General features: G+C 38.7%; 5 protein-coding genes across 5 annotated transcripts; 2 read left to right on the top strand and 3 right to left on the bottom strand.

Annotated features, from left to right (window-relative positions):
* Positions 1 to 25: 25 nt before the first annotated feature.
* Positions 26 to 4,205, top strand: LOC127263820 (uncharacterized). Its single transcript, XM_051293099.1, has 3 exons — positions 26 to 1,576; positions 1,763 to 1,952; positions 4,057 to 4,205. The coding sequence occupies exons 1-3, from the start codon at positions 32 to 34 to the stop codon at positions 4,182 to 4,184; spliced, it is 1,863 nt and encodes a 620-aa protein (XP_051149056.1). The 5' UTR covers positions 26 to 31; the 3' UTR covers positions 4,185 to 4,205.
* LOC127264085 (agamous-like MADS-box protein AGL80) lies at positions 2,611 to 4,077 on the bottom strand. The gene is made up of 2 exons (XM_051293500.1): positions 3,991 to 4,077; positions 2,611 to 3,731 (listed from the first exon to the last, which is right to left on the bottom strand). The coding sequence occupies exon 2, from the start codon at positions 3,698 to 3,700 to the stop codon at positions 2,930 to 2,932; it is 771 nt and encodes a 256-aa protein (XP_051149457.1). The 5' UTR covers positions 3,701 to 3,731; positions 3,991 to 4,077; the 3' UTR covers positions 2,611 to 2,929.
* On the bottom strand, positions 4,057 to 6,049 carry LOC127264016 (pectinesterase). Its single transcript, XM_051293380.1, has 3 exons — positions 5,511 to 6,049; positions 5,098 to 5,415; positions 4,057 to 5,014 (listed from the first exon to the last, which is right to left on the bottom strand). The coding sequence occupies exons 1-3, from the start codon at positions 5,941 to 5,943 to the stop codon at positions 4,323 to 4,325; spliced, it is 1,443 nt and encodes a 480-aa protein (XP_051149337.1). The 5' UTR covers positions 5,944 to 6,049; the 3' UTR covers positions 4,057 to 4,322.
* A 4,584-nt stretch (positions 6,050 to 10,633) lies between these two features.
* Positions 10,634 to 13,495, top strand: LOC127247365 (pectinesterase 2). The gene is made up of 2 exons (XM_051269229.1): positions 10,634 to 11,594; positions 12,601 to 13,495. Exons 1-2 carry the CDS (start codon positions 10,697 to 10,699, stop codon positions 13,287 to 13,289), a joined length of 1,587 nt encoding a protein of 528 aa, XP_051125186.1. The 5' UTR covers positions 10,634 to 10,696; the 3' UTR covers positions 13,290 to 13,495.
* A 1,038-nt stretch (positions 13,496 to 14,533) lies between these two features.
* On the bottom strand, positions 14,534 to 15,889 carry LOC127246232 (auxin-responsive protein SAUR36-like). Its single transcript, XM_051267487.1, has one exon. It carries the CDS (start codon positions 15,447 to 15,449, stop codon positions 14,940 to 14,942), a length of 510 nt encoding a protein of 169 aa, XP_051123444.1. The 5' UTR covers positions 15,450 to 15,889; the 3' UTR covers positions 14,534 to 14,939.
* Between the last annotated feature and the right edge of the window lie 364 nt (positions 15,890 to 16,253).

Below are 16,253 nucleotides of genomic sequence, written 5' to 3'. Positions count from 1 at the left end.
TAAAGAAAAAGACAGCGTCCACAATTCAACAATGTCGCTCATACACTACCGCCTTCCAGCCTCCCTTCACCACCGCCAACGGCCTCTCCGGCATCCTTTCGCCGTCGCCAAGAAGATCACAAGTCTTCTCAGCATGTCCACTTCCTCGCAAGAAGCAGCCATGGAAGGGAAACAAGAGGTCCTAAACCAGGTTTTGAAATACCACAACCAAACTAAGCATTCCTTCAACAATTACGCCCGCGGCCCGCACGGCCTCGATTGGGCGAATCAGCCCAACCCCTTCCGCCGCTACGTCTCCGCCCCGATCGTCCCGCTCAATCACCCCGACGCGGATGATCGGAACGCCCCTCCGTACTTATCCGTATTCAATTCCCTGCCGAATCCGCAACCGCTTTCGAAAACCACGATTTCTCAGCTTTTCTACAACTCCCTCGCCCTATCCGCGTGGAAGACGACGGGATTCTCGACGTGGTCGCTGCGCGTAAACCCTAGCAGTGGGAATCTACACCCTACAGAAGCATACATCATCTCCCCGTCTGTAGATTCCCTCTCCGAGCACTCTTTCGTCGCCCATTACGCTCCGAAGGAGCACGCGCTGGAGATTAGGGCACGAATTCCGGATGATGAATTCCTCACGGCATGTTTCCCCGAGGGGGCCTTCCTGATCGGATTGTCGTCTATATTCTGGCGGGAAGCCTGGAAGTACGGGGAGAGAGCGTTTAGGTATTGTAATCACGACGTCGGGCATGCTATTGCGGCGATCTCCATGGCTGCTGCAGGGCTGGGATGGGATGTTAGGGTTTTAGGTGGGCTAGGTTACGAAGAGATGGAGAAGTTAATGGGAATTGGGGATTTTCCAAAGCTCAGCATTCCCAGCAGACCAGTGAGGGGCCGAATGCCCGAGATTGAATTCGAGCATCCAGATTGTATGCTGCTGGTTTTTCCCACAGGTGAAAAGGAGCTCGAGGTGGATTATGAGAAGCTGAGAATGGCTTTGCCATTGTTGTCAAAACTGGAGTGGAAGGGGAAGCCGAATATGCTTAGTAAAGAGCACATATGTTGGGATATTATTTACAGAACAGCAGAGTCTGTGAAGAAGCCGGCGACAATGGCAAAGGAATTGGTTTCGATCCCCTTCAGGAGCAGCAGCATGATTAGCCAGAGTTCGTATAAGCCGCTTAGTCTTAGTGAAGTGGTGAGGAAACGGAGGAGTGCTGTCGACATGGATGGTGTTACAGCGATGACGAGGGAGACATTTTATCAGATTTTATTGCATTGTATGCCTTCGGGTCATGGAGAAAGTGGGCAGAAGCAGGGGAGACAATTGGCATTGCCATTTCGAGCCATGTCTTGGGACTGTGAGGTTCATGCGGTTCTTTTTGTTCATAGGGTTGAGGGTCTGCCGAATGGGTTGTACTTCTTGGTGAGGAACACTGACCATTTCAATGAGCTGAGGACAGCTACAAGATCAGAATTTAAGTGGACTAAGCCGGATGGCTGCCCCGACAATCTTCCGCTGTATGAACTTGCACTGGGTGATTGTCAGGAACTTTCGAAACGCCTTTCATGTCATCAGGTCCAACTCGAGCTTTTTGTATGCAGCTTGAAATTTATGTGGATGTTTTATGGTATCTTCGATTGTTCTCGGTGTTTTTTCTATTGTGTGAAGTGATAGGTGATTTAGTATTCTACGAGTGGCAGCTTGGTATGACACACGACCTAGCAATTTATTTCGCTTAATTTTCAGCTTATTTTGATGTAGGACATTGCCAGTGATGGCTGCTTCAGTCTTGGTATGGTTGCTCATCTTGAGCCGAATTTGAGGGAAAAGGGAACTTGGATGTATCCACAGCTATTTTGGGAAACCGGCGTGCTTGGCCAAGTTCTGTATCTTGAAGCACATGCTGTTGGGATTTCTGCTACTGGAATCGGTTGCTTTTTTGATGATCCTGGTACGTGTGATCATTGATCCTTTTGCATTTTATAAAGTTTGACGAGTGTTATGAGATCATTTCTGTCTTACCTTGATGCTTTCCAAATGATCATTTTGCTAGCTTTACGATTGAATCTTAATGATCCTAGTGTAATGGGTCGGATGGTTCCTCCTCGAACACCTTCCCATCGGCCTAGCGATTCTTCGATTCTCTCGAGAACTCACTAGTACAACCTTGCACACATCTCTAACGCACGGTAAAGTAAGAACACCATAAAATGCATCCGGCAACGTAGAGTGTTTTATTAACTCTCAAAACTGAAGTAAAGTACAAGTGAGGACTCCTCCTCTATATATAGGCACTCTAATGTAGCAAGATATGGATACGCCATATCTTATCAAATCCACATTTGGATATGCTATATCTTAACAACCCACAGATATAGATATCTAGATAAAGAGATATGGATAAAGAGATACGGATAATCTAAATCTAGTTGATAATCATCAATTCGGTTGAGGGGCGATTTTAGAACTTCTAGAAAGTTCCGGAATATTCCAGGAGGTTCCGGAACATCTTGAAGGATCTCTGCTAGCCTCCTTGTGTTGGTATGCCGCCAACTCGGCGTCCGTCTGCATCTTCCTCTCGGCAATACTCGGCCAAAGTTTCAGTCCGTGACACTAGGAAGAAAACACCGATCTGTGACACTAGGAAGAAAACACCGATCTAATGTGGTTAATGAATGTTCTGATAGTTAAAACATATAACATAAGACAGCATATTCTCAATCCCTGTAGATTTGATTTTGTATTTAGAACTTATGGACAGGATTACATAGAATATTCTTGCATATTAGTGAATAAAATTCTAGGAAACAGAAACGAACAATAGTTTAGATATTGGAGAATGGCTATTTGTGAGAAAACAGAAGAAAGTATCTGTGTGTGTGTGTTTTTCACTCTGAAGCCTGCCGGTATGAAATGCGCAAATTGGAATCACGGAGAGAAAATGGATGACCAAACTTGGCTGAAATCATCGAGTTGATTTCCTTCATTGAAGGGGGTTGCAGCTTTAGTCGGTTCGGGCTCTATGTCACTTCCTTTCCATAAATTGAGGTTGTCTTGTATGCCAAACATATTTTCACCGTTGACCGCCATATCTTGCATGAATGTGGTGATTGGAGTTGCTGCTGGAGGACAGCTATCTTGGCTTTTCCTTGCAGCCGCTGCCTCTGATCCCGGTAAGAAGGGGAGACAATGACCAGCAATATCTGCTGCTGGAGTGTTGTCTTGAACCCCTTCAAGTTCCTCGTTCCTGGTCTGAACGTTTTTCAGCTTTTTGTCGACCAATTGGTACACACTGTTCAGTTGCCTTGTATCCAACTCGTTTAAGTTTTTGCCATTGATGAGTTGATTCAAGACGAACCCCATCTCCGTTTCTTCATTCTTTTGACGAAGTTCAGATACTCTTTCAGTCATGTCCTTCACTTTGTCCATCAAGTAGTTCTCCTGAAGTACCATCTTTTTAAGCCTCTCCTGGTCAGGAAGGCTTAAGAACTTGTCGACATCGTTTATTACCTTGTCGGGGGAGGGCCATAGCATCGTATTTCCCTCACCTGAATCATGAATTATAACTGCTATGTCTACACCGCACAGCACTGATAGCTCGTGCGCTTTCTTGTACAAACCATCGAGCCTTCTTTTGAGAGTAGAGTTCCTCACCCTCTCACTGGAGATCTCTACATACTTGGATTTCTTCGGAGCCATGTTTAGTGTATCATCTCAATGTTTTTCATCACTATATATATAGAGAGAGAGAGAGAGAGATGAGAATAACTTGGATTACACTTATGGAATGTCTGACTCTTGACTAGATTTGAATCCCAATATACACTTATATGGCAAGATGATGATGATGATGATGATTCAAGACTACCTTTTTTGATTGTTGAAATTCAGAAATGGAATGCTAAATAACTATATTTCCTTTGCTTTCAGTGCTGCAGAATTTTCATCCCAAAAATGGCAGATGAAATTTTACAGTTTTATTTCATTACCTAATTTATCTGCATTCTTCAGGATCATCATTTACTTATGCTTTGAATGCTTTGAGTTTCTTGCAGTACACGAGATTCTTGGATTGAAAGGTTTGAAGTATCAGAGCCTCTACCACTTTACTATAGGTGGTCCGGTGCTCGACAAGCGCATCATGAGCTTACCCGCGTATCCCGGCCCGGGCCTCGACGCTTGAAGCCGAGGAACAATGGCAAAAACAAAAAGGCATTTGGTGAAGAATGCAGTACAAAAATAACACAGCTGTAGAAGAATTCCATTATTCTACACATTGTATTCGATGCACATCACAAATATTATTATATCACATATATCATCATATCCCTGCCATGAACGGCACTCCGGTCGCCGGAATCCAGCTCTCCCCGGAGATGAACTTTCCGGCAGAAAACCCTTCAGCTTCTCGCCGGTCGTGCATCAGATGGAAACCAGGCCATTTCACTCTGCTCGCCGTGGAAGCCCCGGCGCCGCTGTTCATATACTCGGCGTAATACAGAGTCTTGAGCCCGTAGTCTCCGCTCCATTCTTTCCATCCTTTTCCGTCGACGAATCCGTCCAATTCCGTCTTCATAATTACGGTTCTGGAGTACGGCTTCCATGGCCGCCCCAAGTAGGTCTTGAATTTTCCCTTAACGGCCTGAAAATTGCCTGCCGGCGACACGCGGGAGTTGACGATCGAGATTCCGGTGTTCTGGTTGGGATCGCTCCTCCCCTGCGCCGTTATTATGTTGGATTGGTGATCCATCGGCCGCCGGACGAGTATGTCGCAGTTTTGGAAAACCGTGGCGGCGTCGCCGAAGATGAAGTCGATGGTGCCGTACACGTGGCAGTCGCGGTAGAATTGTCGGAGCGAGTGGACGAAGAGGGTGTCCTGGTAGCCCCTGAAGCTGCACCGGTAGAATACAGACTCGTCGGAGCTCACACGCGCCGCCACCGCCTGGTGCTTCTCCGGCCCCGCCGTGTTCTCGAATGTCATGTCCCGAGCCCAGAACCCGTCGCCGGAGACACCTGTTGTAAAATTATAAATGTCTATCAGAATTCGATCAATTCAGACAAAGGGATGTTAAATAAAATAAAATAAAATAAATTACCAAACGTGGCGGAGTTAAAAGTGGTGGCGCCGTCAGGGACATTCCGGCCGGCCGTGATGACAGTTCTGTCAATTCCGTCGCCGACGAACATGACGTTCTTTAGATTCCTACCAATGTCCACAGTCTCTCTGTACACCCCCGACTTCACGTGCACGACGATTCTTCCGCCGGCGGGCCTTTTCCGACCGAGTGCCGCCACAGCTTCACTAACGGTCCTGTAATTTCCGGAGCCGTCTTGCGCCACCACCAAATCGGCCTTCGAGGTCGTAACATCCCACGACGCCAGAAGCCCTGCCACGTCAGACCCCGTCGACGATTCTATACGAATAATATACGTATACGATCAAATTCAGACACGGCTAAAAAGATTAGTTATTACTACAACACGATAATTATTAATGTGTAATAATTACTCCTTCTCGTATCAGCTCCGCCGGCGGCGCTGTATAGAGCCAAGGCGCGGCTAATAAGCCGAGTCAAATTCCGCGCCTGCCCGGCTTCAACGAGCCATTCCCTCTCCCCCAAGCCGTCCAGACAAGTGGCGTGGCTCGCCAATGCTGCGCCGAGCCAAGTCACAGCATCATCGCGGCTAAAGTTACTGTCACCCGCAAAAACCAACAATCCCAGCCTCGGCTCCGCCGCTTCATACAGCTTCACGCAGTCAGCCAAAGCATCAGCACCGTCATCACCGCCCGACCCGCTGAGCATCTCGTACCCGACCCGACCCGATTGCAACAGCAATGCTTCTCTCGCCATTGCCACCGCTTGAAGCTCGTTATTACAGTGAACAGCAGCAGTTGCGGCTGCAAGAAGCAGCAAAAATACAGTGAAGCAAAGACGAGACATTATATTTTTTCGATGAAATTAAATATTTTTGAATTAATTGTGGCTAATAACATTAACAATAATAAAGGAAAATCTGTAAATATGCGTAGACGAAAACATTGGATGTAGCCACCATATATGTATTAAGGAAGACAAAATAGTAGACATGTGTCGTTGTGCAAGGTGTTGAAGAACTGCATGCATGGCAGCTATGGATATATTTAGACAACACTGAACTGATCCAGCTGTGTTTTTGTTCCAATTCATGACCGACTCATATATAATAAATTTTCCTAAATTATTTAATCAAATTTTAGTGGTCTTACTGCAGACAAGAAATTAATGTCGTATATGCTTAAACTTGGAAAATGTGTGCATATAATAAATATGGAAACGGTTAAAAATCCCCACGGTGCTATGCATACAACACACAATTTTATTATATACATCATATATGTTATATGTAATAGAGACTATAACATATATTATTAATTCATATGTTATATTTGTATTATATTAAGACATACAATATATTGTTTATAGTAATATCGTATGCTCTATCGCATACGATAGAACTGTCAGTAGCACGGTAATATCTGTCAATAAATATATTGTGTGTATTTTAAATTTGGTACACGAATATGGGCATGGTTTAAATTTATGTTGGGCCTACTGAAGCCCAATTTATTACAATGGTAACTATAAATGGGCTGTGTTTTGTACTAATTCTTTGACACAGTCCAGATATAATTTCTTGTTTTCTTCTTTCTTAACTCTCAAGTCAAAGTTCAAACTATTGGGTGATAAAGATTGAATTTTGTCTTTTGAAAAGTACTGTGTTATTTTTAAACATTCAATTCTATCTGGAACTTGTTAAATCAGGCAATTGTATCAATTAGTATAACTGTGTAGATTAAGATTTTTGTTATAATTAGCTTTTAGACTAGGTTCAGACATGAATTTTGTTTCCAGATTCATCCTCCCATTGTGTCTATATACACAGCTGTTGTAATCTTATTCACTAAATATATATAGAGTAGAGATTTTATTTAAAATATATATATTATTCAAGTGTCTTTATATAATCCAAATTTATCATAAATTCTGGCTTCAAATTAACACAATATATACCAATAATTATCAGTAAAATCCAAATTCGAGGAATATATATTCAATTACATGAAATGAAATTGCTTGTTTTGTTCCTGCAATAAACATATAAATTAATCAACGTGCACTTATCCACAATAACGATACGTACATACAAATAATTAAAATTAATAGTCCCAATCATATAGATTTGGTACAGAATTTAACAATAAATAATTTCACAAACTTTTGTTAATTTAAATCATATGTTTATTCAGGGCAGACAGATGGATCGAATATTGGTAAGATCTTATTACATATTACAAACCTTCTGCCTCTTGAATTCGATCTTTTAATTTAAATATTATTTCAATTACGTGCTTATTAGTGGCTTGGAAATGGAACCACAGAGCTTTAGAGAATTTATGTATATAGCAATAAAATAGTACTAGTGAATATTAATTATACTATGCATAAATTTATCCACAGAAACATATATATATATATACATTTTGGTAGTTTAGGAATATTGTGCACGATCGATCATAAACCCAACAACCACATAATCCACTTTCAAGGGGTGTTTATTAATTTATTTGTAAGTTGAATTACGATATCTAATATATAATTTAAATATGTTTTGAATATGTTAAAATTTAGATTAGTTTATATATATAAATATATTTGTTTATTTAGAAGAGAATTGGAAATAATTACTTAAAAAAAAAAAGAAATAATTTCAATTTAAGCAAACAATATAATACAATAATTTTGGAATATATGGTGGGCATGTAAGTATATATATATGTATGTGTGTCGTCCAACCACATAACAATTTATTTCAAGTCATGCATGTAACGTGCTTGCATGAAGGTCAATTTAATTAGTTAGGTTTAATGTTTATTATCTTACATATGGATATATATATATATATATATATTGCATACACCAACCTTGCAATTGTTAGCGCATAACATTTTAGAATTCCAATTAGGTATAAAAACTCAAATTGTTATTTAAAACTTCACAATTTCAAAGAATATAGAAATAATTGAAGAATAGACGATAAATTAAAGACTTGTATTAATATATATATATATATATTGTGATTTGTTTTTGTTTTTTTTGTTTTTTTTTATATCAAAATCTTACAATGAAAGAATTTATAATATTAAAAATCTCTTTGAAAAAAGAAGAATTCATTCATTTTCGAAGATAACTTTCAATAAAGTTGGACCAAAACTACACATTTTTCGTATAAATTTTTGAAGAATAAAAACAACACAAAATTAAGAAGATCATCATGATCATATATAATTATAATATCAAACAATTAACATAATCAATACTAGACTTTAATTAATTAATAGTAGAATTTGTTCTTCATAATCATAATTAAGCTAATGTAATCATTCTTTAAAAGATTAATTAGCTGTCAGAGCATTGACCAGTGCTGTCATCCCAAATGAGATTAAATTCAATCATAACATTAACATACATATATATATATATTATTGTAGCAAAATTAAATATACATTTTCAACAACTAAATCACATTCACACAATGATATTATTATTATTATTATTATTATTATTATTATTATTATTATTATTATTATTATTATTATTTAATCAAGTCAATTAACTGCAAAGACAATCAAACAAGGTATACCTGGTGATGTTTGATTTGAGAAGTTCATAATAATAAACCCAGTTGAACTTAATTTATTTTACATAGAAAATTTGAATTGGTAATAACTAATTACCTATTTAACTAAAACTTTAATGACTAAAGATGACTGAAACCATCATCAACTAGTCCTGTTTGTCTTAATGTAAATATTTTAGTTAAACCTGTGTGGTCTGTACAAGTGTCGTCATCTCTAGAAATCCACACAGTGAAGATATATTTAATTAATTTATATGTGTTATTATACGAAAATTCAATTCTTGAGCAGTAAATTTAATTTTTAAAATTCTATTTTGATGTGAGTTGGACAATTTGCATAAGTCAAATTATAATTTGACAAGTAGTAACAATTTTAAAATTTAATACCATATAACCAAAATTTGGGCAATTGGACTTGTAATAAAGTTATTATGTTTTACGGGTTTTATTAATCCTCTATATAGGAATTATCAACCTAATCAATTTTGACAGCTTGCAAATTAAATTAAATTAAATTTTATTGCACTGCTTTCACTAATTACCTATCCATTAGGTCATTAGGTTTTCATTTAAATTTTTAGAACTAAAAAGACCTATGTTTATCATCAAAATTAATCCATCTACCTAATTCATGGACTTTTTGAAGGATATATATTAGTGTAGCCAATTGCCATTTAATTAATTAGTAATTATCTTTGATTATATTTAGATAAATAATTTATAATATATTATTATTTTATACACGTACCATGAATTCTTCATTATATAAACTAAATGTTTCGTGTACGCGTTTCATTCCTTCCCTTCAATTATCTGCTCTCTAGTCAACTCATGTACAACGAATAATAAATACTATCAACTGATCGAATAAATAAATACTATCAAATTAATATACACTGGATTTAAATAATTAATTTTATAACATAATAAAACGAAGAAAAAGCCTCTGTTGTTGGGCATAAAATTCAACCAATAATAAACCGATAAATGTGTAGCAATGTAATAAAAATTTTAAAGCATGATTAACAGTAGAAATTACTCTTGACAGGGAAATTTTTTAGCAACGTCTTGATATATGCCTGATTTATTTTATTTTATTTATGTAGCACACAGTTATTACTCTAGTTAGTTATGTACGTCCTGTACCAAAATAATAAAAAAATGTATATATATATATATATGGTTCTTTTTTTCTTTTTTTTTTTCTAAGTTCTGATTTTGATATTGCTCTATTATTTAATACGTTTTTCCTATCATTTGTTTTAATACTACCTTTGTTTTGAAATACTCCCCACGGTGTAAAAATACGTCTATTTGATCGGACACGAATTTTAAGAAAAATTGATAAAATTATAAATATTTTTCTTTTATGGTAAAAAGAAAAGTAATATTTTTTTACTAAAATTGAAAACATAAATAAATTTGGATGACAAATATATATATATATATATATGAATGAATTTGGATAATAGATGGAGTAATAACCTAAGGTTTATTCGGTTGTTATTTGAAATTGATTTCAAATGAAGTATTATTAACTTGAATTTTTGTATAAAAAAAATATTTTTGATGTGTTATTTTACTAGAAAATATAATGTATTTTTTATTTAATACAATACACATACATAATATTGATTTTATTTAGAATTGTTACGTAACAAACCCCTAGTTTAATTTTGATGGTTTTCTAAATAGTTACAATTCTAATAGAATTTATTTTTAAATTTTTGACCATTCTATGATTACTTTATAACAAATATGCATACTTTCCTTTGTAGAGGGAGGAGGTATTAATAAATTGAAAAGTAGGAATATTACACACAAAAATTTAATCTAATTTTATTTAAAACATCACATTAAACACTATTTAATTTATTTTTTTGTACGGTCAAATCCCGAACCCCAAATTCAAACTAAGTCTATTGTCCCGCTAGCTATATAAACCAGCCAAAGCAATCACAAACCTCCACAGAACAAACCCTAACTAGCTTTATACCTCTACCTCACCAATCAACAATGGTGACAGCAACCTTAACCCTCATCGCTATCTTCTCCTTACTCCTAATTCCTCCGGCGGCAGTTTCCGGCAACCACGACGGCGCTGCAATAAAAGCATGGTGCAGCCAAACCCCACACCCCCAACCCTGCGAGTATTTCCTCTCACACAACACCAAATACAACGGCCCCATCAAAAAGAAATCGGACTTTTTCCGGCTGTCGACGGAGCTCGCCCTCGACCGCTGCGTCAACGCTCAGACAGGGCTGTCGGCCCTCGGCGTTAAGTGTCGGAACCCTAAGGAGAAGGCGGCGTGGGCCGACTGTCTGGAGCTGTACGACGAGACCGTACGCTGGATCAACAAGACCGTCGATCCGTACAAGAAGTGCTCCGCCGCGGAGGCGCAGACGTGGCTGAGCGCCGCCATGACCAATCTCGAGACTTGCCGGCAAGGTTTTGAGGAATTCGGAATCTCGGACTACGCTAATGTCTTCCCCTTGCTGTCAAATAATGCCTCCATGTTGCTCAGCAACACTTTGGCTTTGAATAAAGGGGATTTTGACTTTGACTTTGACTCCGCCGGAGGTAATTCTTACAGGGAAGGTTTTCCGGCGTGGGTGAAGCCCGGTGACCGGAAATTGTTGCAGGCGTCGGCGACTCCCAGGGCGAATGCTGTGGTGGCGCAGGACGGGTCCGGGAATTACAGGACGGTGGGCGCCGCCGTCGCCGCCGCCGGGAAGCGGTCGGGGAATGGGAGGTATGTGATACATGTCAAGCAAGGGACGTATCGGGAGAATGTGGATATTGGGAAGAATATTAAGAATATAATGTTGGTCGGAGATGGAATTGGGAAGACGATCATTACCGGAAGTAGAAGCGTCGACGGCGGCTCCACCACCTTCAAGTCGGCCACCGTTGGTAAGTCTCCGGCGACCCCTCTAATTAGTATTTTTTAAAATTAAATTAAATTAAAACTTACCTATTAATTCACATTGAAAAGTACACACCCTTCTCCAAATTACAGAATCTCTATAAAAAAAAAAAGGTTTTATGTAATTTTAAATTAAAATATAATAAATTTGCAGTTTTTGGTTAATTAATTAATTAATCGCAAACCCTGATATAATTTCATCAGGTGGTATTTAAAAACTACTTTTCAGATGGTCGTTATCGAGTTAGTTAAAACATGACGTAGCTTGATTTTTCATATGATCTGAGAAGTGTACTGTAGTACGAGAATAAGTGGTAGGCATAATTTGTACAAAATGATGTTTGGTAATATTTTTTGAAAACGAAGATTGAAAATACTTATTCCTAATTAATGTGATATAAATAAGGTAATTATAGTTTAGCTCTAGATTAGATAGATATCTGCATGGTCCTTCTAGAAACCTGAATATTACTTTCTGCTATTTTCTTGATGGAAAATTACGACTAGTGCCAATTTTATTGTTAGATCACATCCATGCAGCACACGTATGCACAACCATTAACTATATAATTATGCCTAATTTTCAAAACATAAAAGTCGTTAGGCCCTAATTTATCAAATACTTGACTTTTATTCTAGAAATTAATATATCCTTTATATTTATTAATTTTTTTTTAAAAAAAAATTAGGATAAATTATGGGTACTTTTTCTAATTCGATCTTTTTTTACCAACTCACACAATTTTCAAAAAATATTATTATTTTATACCATATCAAAATATGCAAAAGTTGACATTTTTCCCCAAGACTGAAAAAAGAAAAATCATAATACTGTCTCAAATTAATAACTTGTATTTAAAAAGAAAAGAAAAATGAAACACTACAAAAAAAAATATATTAAACATTTTGAAACATTTCAAGTTAACAAGAATAAAATAAGATTTAGGGTGAAAGGGACTAAATAATAAAATCACAATTGACCGTGTTATGCAGCTGTGGTCGGCGACGGGTTCATCGCCAGGGGGATCACGTTCAGGAACACCGCCGGCGCCCGGAACCACCAGGCGGTGGCGCTCCGGTCGGGGTCGGACCTCTCGGTCTTCTACCAGTGCAGCTTCGAGGGATACCAGGACACCCTCTACGTCCACTCCCAGCGCCAATTCTACCGCGACTGCGACATCTACGGCACCGTCGACTTCATCTTCGGCAACGCCGCCGTCGTGCTCCAGAACTGCAACATCTACGCCCGGGACCCACCGAACCGGACCAACACCATAACTGCCCAGGGCCGGACCGACCCGAACCAGAACACCGGGATTTCCATCCACAACTGCCGCGTCGCCGCCGCGCCGGACCTCAGGCCGGTCCAGAGCTCTGTCCGGACGTACCTCGGCCGGCCCTGGAAGGAATACTCCCGGACCGTGTTCATGAAAACCTTCCTGGACCGCCTGATCGAACCGGCCGGTTGGATGCCGTGGAGCGGTAACTTTGCGCTGAACACGCTGTACTACGGCGAGTATGCGAATACGGGTCCCGGGTCGTCCACGGCGAATCGGGTCAAGTGGAAAGGGTACCGCGTGATCACAAGCGCGTCGGAGGCGGCGAGGTTTGCGCCGGGGAGCTTTATTGCGGCGAATTCGTGGATTCCGGCGACCGGCGTGCCGTACACTTCTGGGCTTTGATTTTTATTGTGGAATTTGTTGTTTTATTTGTATTTATTGTCTCATAATTTATCCTTTTTTTTATTTTTTTTTCTTTAATTATTTATTCAAGTATCTCTCTAGTCATAAAATCCCAGCTTTGTAATGTTATGGGCTGCAATGATTGGTCCTATTCTTGACTTTGTATACTTATGTTTTTTTATTCTATTATCTTTAAAAAAATTATTACATCCAACTATTCGTTTATTTATAAACAGCTACAAAATAAATACAATTGGAAACCGCACTTAGTTTTAACAAAACGGGAACTTGAAAGCTATCCTTATAAAAAAAAATAAAAATCGATAAATAGAATTATATGGTTTATCAAGGGAAGTGTTGGCTATGTCCATAAGAGAAGGAAAATAATTTTATTAAATTTTAAAATAGGTGCAAATATCAAATTATATCATAATTCAAATTAAATTTAATGGATTGGACACAAATTATAATTATCATGAGAAACTAGGCAGGGTTAATTTTTTGGGCAATGCCCAAACTAGAATGCTTCAAAGCTATTTAAATTTGGGCTTACCTTTTATATTTACTTTTTTATTTGCTAATTGGGCTTAGTTTTGAGCATCAACCAACATTTATAACATCTCTTAAGCCCACTACATGTGTATTGAATAATACAAAAAATTAGTAAGCGTGGATATTTACAATATAAACAATAAAAGATCTCAACTCAAATAAGAGAAATATGTTTAGACACGCAAAAAAATGTACGAGACATATTTTGTCTCTCTCACAAATATATATATCCTAGAAGAATTGAAACAGCCTCATATGAACTTTTATCATACTTTGAATTACAGCCAAGAAATATATACACATATATATAAGTATGTTTGTGTGTGAGTGTGTATGGTGTAATTAAGTTGTTGGAAAACATATGGAGTAAGATGTATTGAGTGGAGTTTAATGTACATAGGAAGTGGACATTCATTACCTACAAATGTGTTGGACCTTCCTTTATCCACCACTTGTCCAGAATGGCATCATATATATATATATGAATATGATATATCCATCTGTGGCCACCAATTGCTTGCCGGCACCTAAATATCCTCATTTCACGACATAATTCCATCGACTGTCATCCTCAAGAAAATTTCAAAATTATTCCTCCTCTAATAAATTTGTGACTAATTGATTACCATATTGCATAAAAAGGCAAATTAATCTTATGTGGGAGTGGGGTTTTGGAAACAAGAAAGCAAAAGTGATAAAGCAAGAGGAGCATTATTTATTTTTAAAAGCCAAACAAATTACAACATATATCATTGCGCTGCAGCATGTCTTTGCCTCAATCACAGATCTATCTGTGGCCCGGCCCCATAATTCACAATAATTTTGAATTAATGTTGATAATGGTGGACTAAGTAATAAAGTTGGATTAAAATTACTAACTGCTAATCTGGAAAATTTCTAGTACCATCTTTACAAATTATTACTAATGCACACCTCAACAATTCCGACATCATAGGAAAGCACAGAAATACATGATGATACTAAGACAGGAGTGCATGTACCAAAATCGCTAATTTACTATAACCACGACTCTATATTAACAACAAACAAAAAAACACGCTTTTCCTTATCGTCGTCATCGTTTGCGTATGATTTCTGTCACGGCATCACGAACCACCCACCGCTTCTTTTCCGGGCAGGGGCGGTGCACTGGATCCGGGTCTGGATACGCTCAAACTCCGAGATCCGACAGGGTATGGTAATCCCACCCGGATGGTGGAACCCGAATTCCTTTTCGGACTCCTTCAGAAGGTCTCCGAACAACGGGTGGTTGAAGTAGACGACAGGCACCAGAATCCGCTGGAAGTCGCAGTCTTTCTGCCCAACGTAAACAGCCATATGCCCTTTCGGTATATGGTCGGGTTTTCCCGGACCCGGGTCCTGACCCACCCGGAGGTATCCCCGGCCCGACCCTGGTCTGCTGCTAAGAATCGCCTTCGCCTTCGTCCTCAGGCGGCGACTCCATTTCACCAGGCTTGAGAAGGGCTTACCTTTTGCTCCGGCGTATAGAGGTGAATCGAGCCGCCGGTACGCGGCGGAGGAGCGGCAACGCCGGCGGAAGATCTTGAATACTCTGTGTTTGAGCAGGAAGCCTCGGATTCTACCCATGTTAGAAAAAAGTGAAGGAATTTAAAAAAGAGGTGAGCTCGATTGAAAAATTAGGGTTTCTGGAGATGGAGGAAATTGTGGTGTTTTGTTGGTGGGAGCTTCAGGAGAACGGCCAAGGATCGGCGACGGACATGGCGAGACGGAAGAGAGTGAGACACACTTCAGAGAGAGAGGTCGGAATATTTGACATGATGTTTCATTTACAGCTTATTTTCCGATGGCGAGCCACGGCGGAGCCGGCGGTGGTTGGTTGTTTGGTGAGAAAGGCGTTACAGAAGTCGAGTGAAGATCTTGAAGAAAGTCTGGCAAAGATTTGGAGATGTGCGGTACAAAGTTATATAATATTGAGTATATGGTTTGGAAAAGTCAACCAAAAGCGATTACAGACTCCATGATTGCAGAAAGCTTCAAAGCGGATTTTGTTTCTTTCCAGTCCCGGGACTTGAGAACCGAATAATTTTTTATTTTTTTTTTATCGGAACCGGATAAATTTATTTTACTTTTGAAGCGTGTGGATTTATCAAAGTATAGCACCCAGGACCTTCTACGGATACAAGAAACCTCCACCGAAATCACGCACGCCGTTGAAAACGAGATGAACGGCTGTGATTCATTTGAGTATTTTTATTTTTATTTATTATTTCAAAATTGGATGCTCCCTTCCACAGTCAGACATTCATTATCCGTAGCATTCAAAACGTTGTACGTTTATAACGTCCACTGCGATTGCGCCACGTCACTCTAATACCGATTCATTGAAAAAATATCGCACTATTGATTAATTAATTTATATATTGATTATAT

The sequence above is a fragment of the Andrographis paniculata genome, unplaced genomic scaffold (assembly GCF_009805555.1).
Source record: "Andrographis paniculata isolate CXL003 unplaced genomic scaffold, ASM980555v1 Contig10END, whole genome shotgun sequence".
NCBI classification, from domain to species: domain Eukaryota; kingdom Viridiplantae; phylum Streptophyta; class Magnoliopsida; order Lamiales; family Acanthaceae; genus Andrographis; species Andrographis paniculata.
This window is presented reverse-complemented; position numbering and strand designations above follow the sequence as displayed.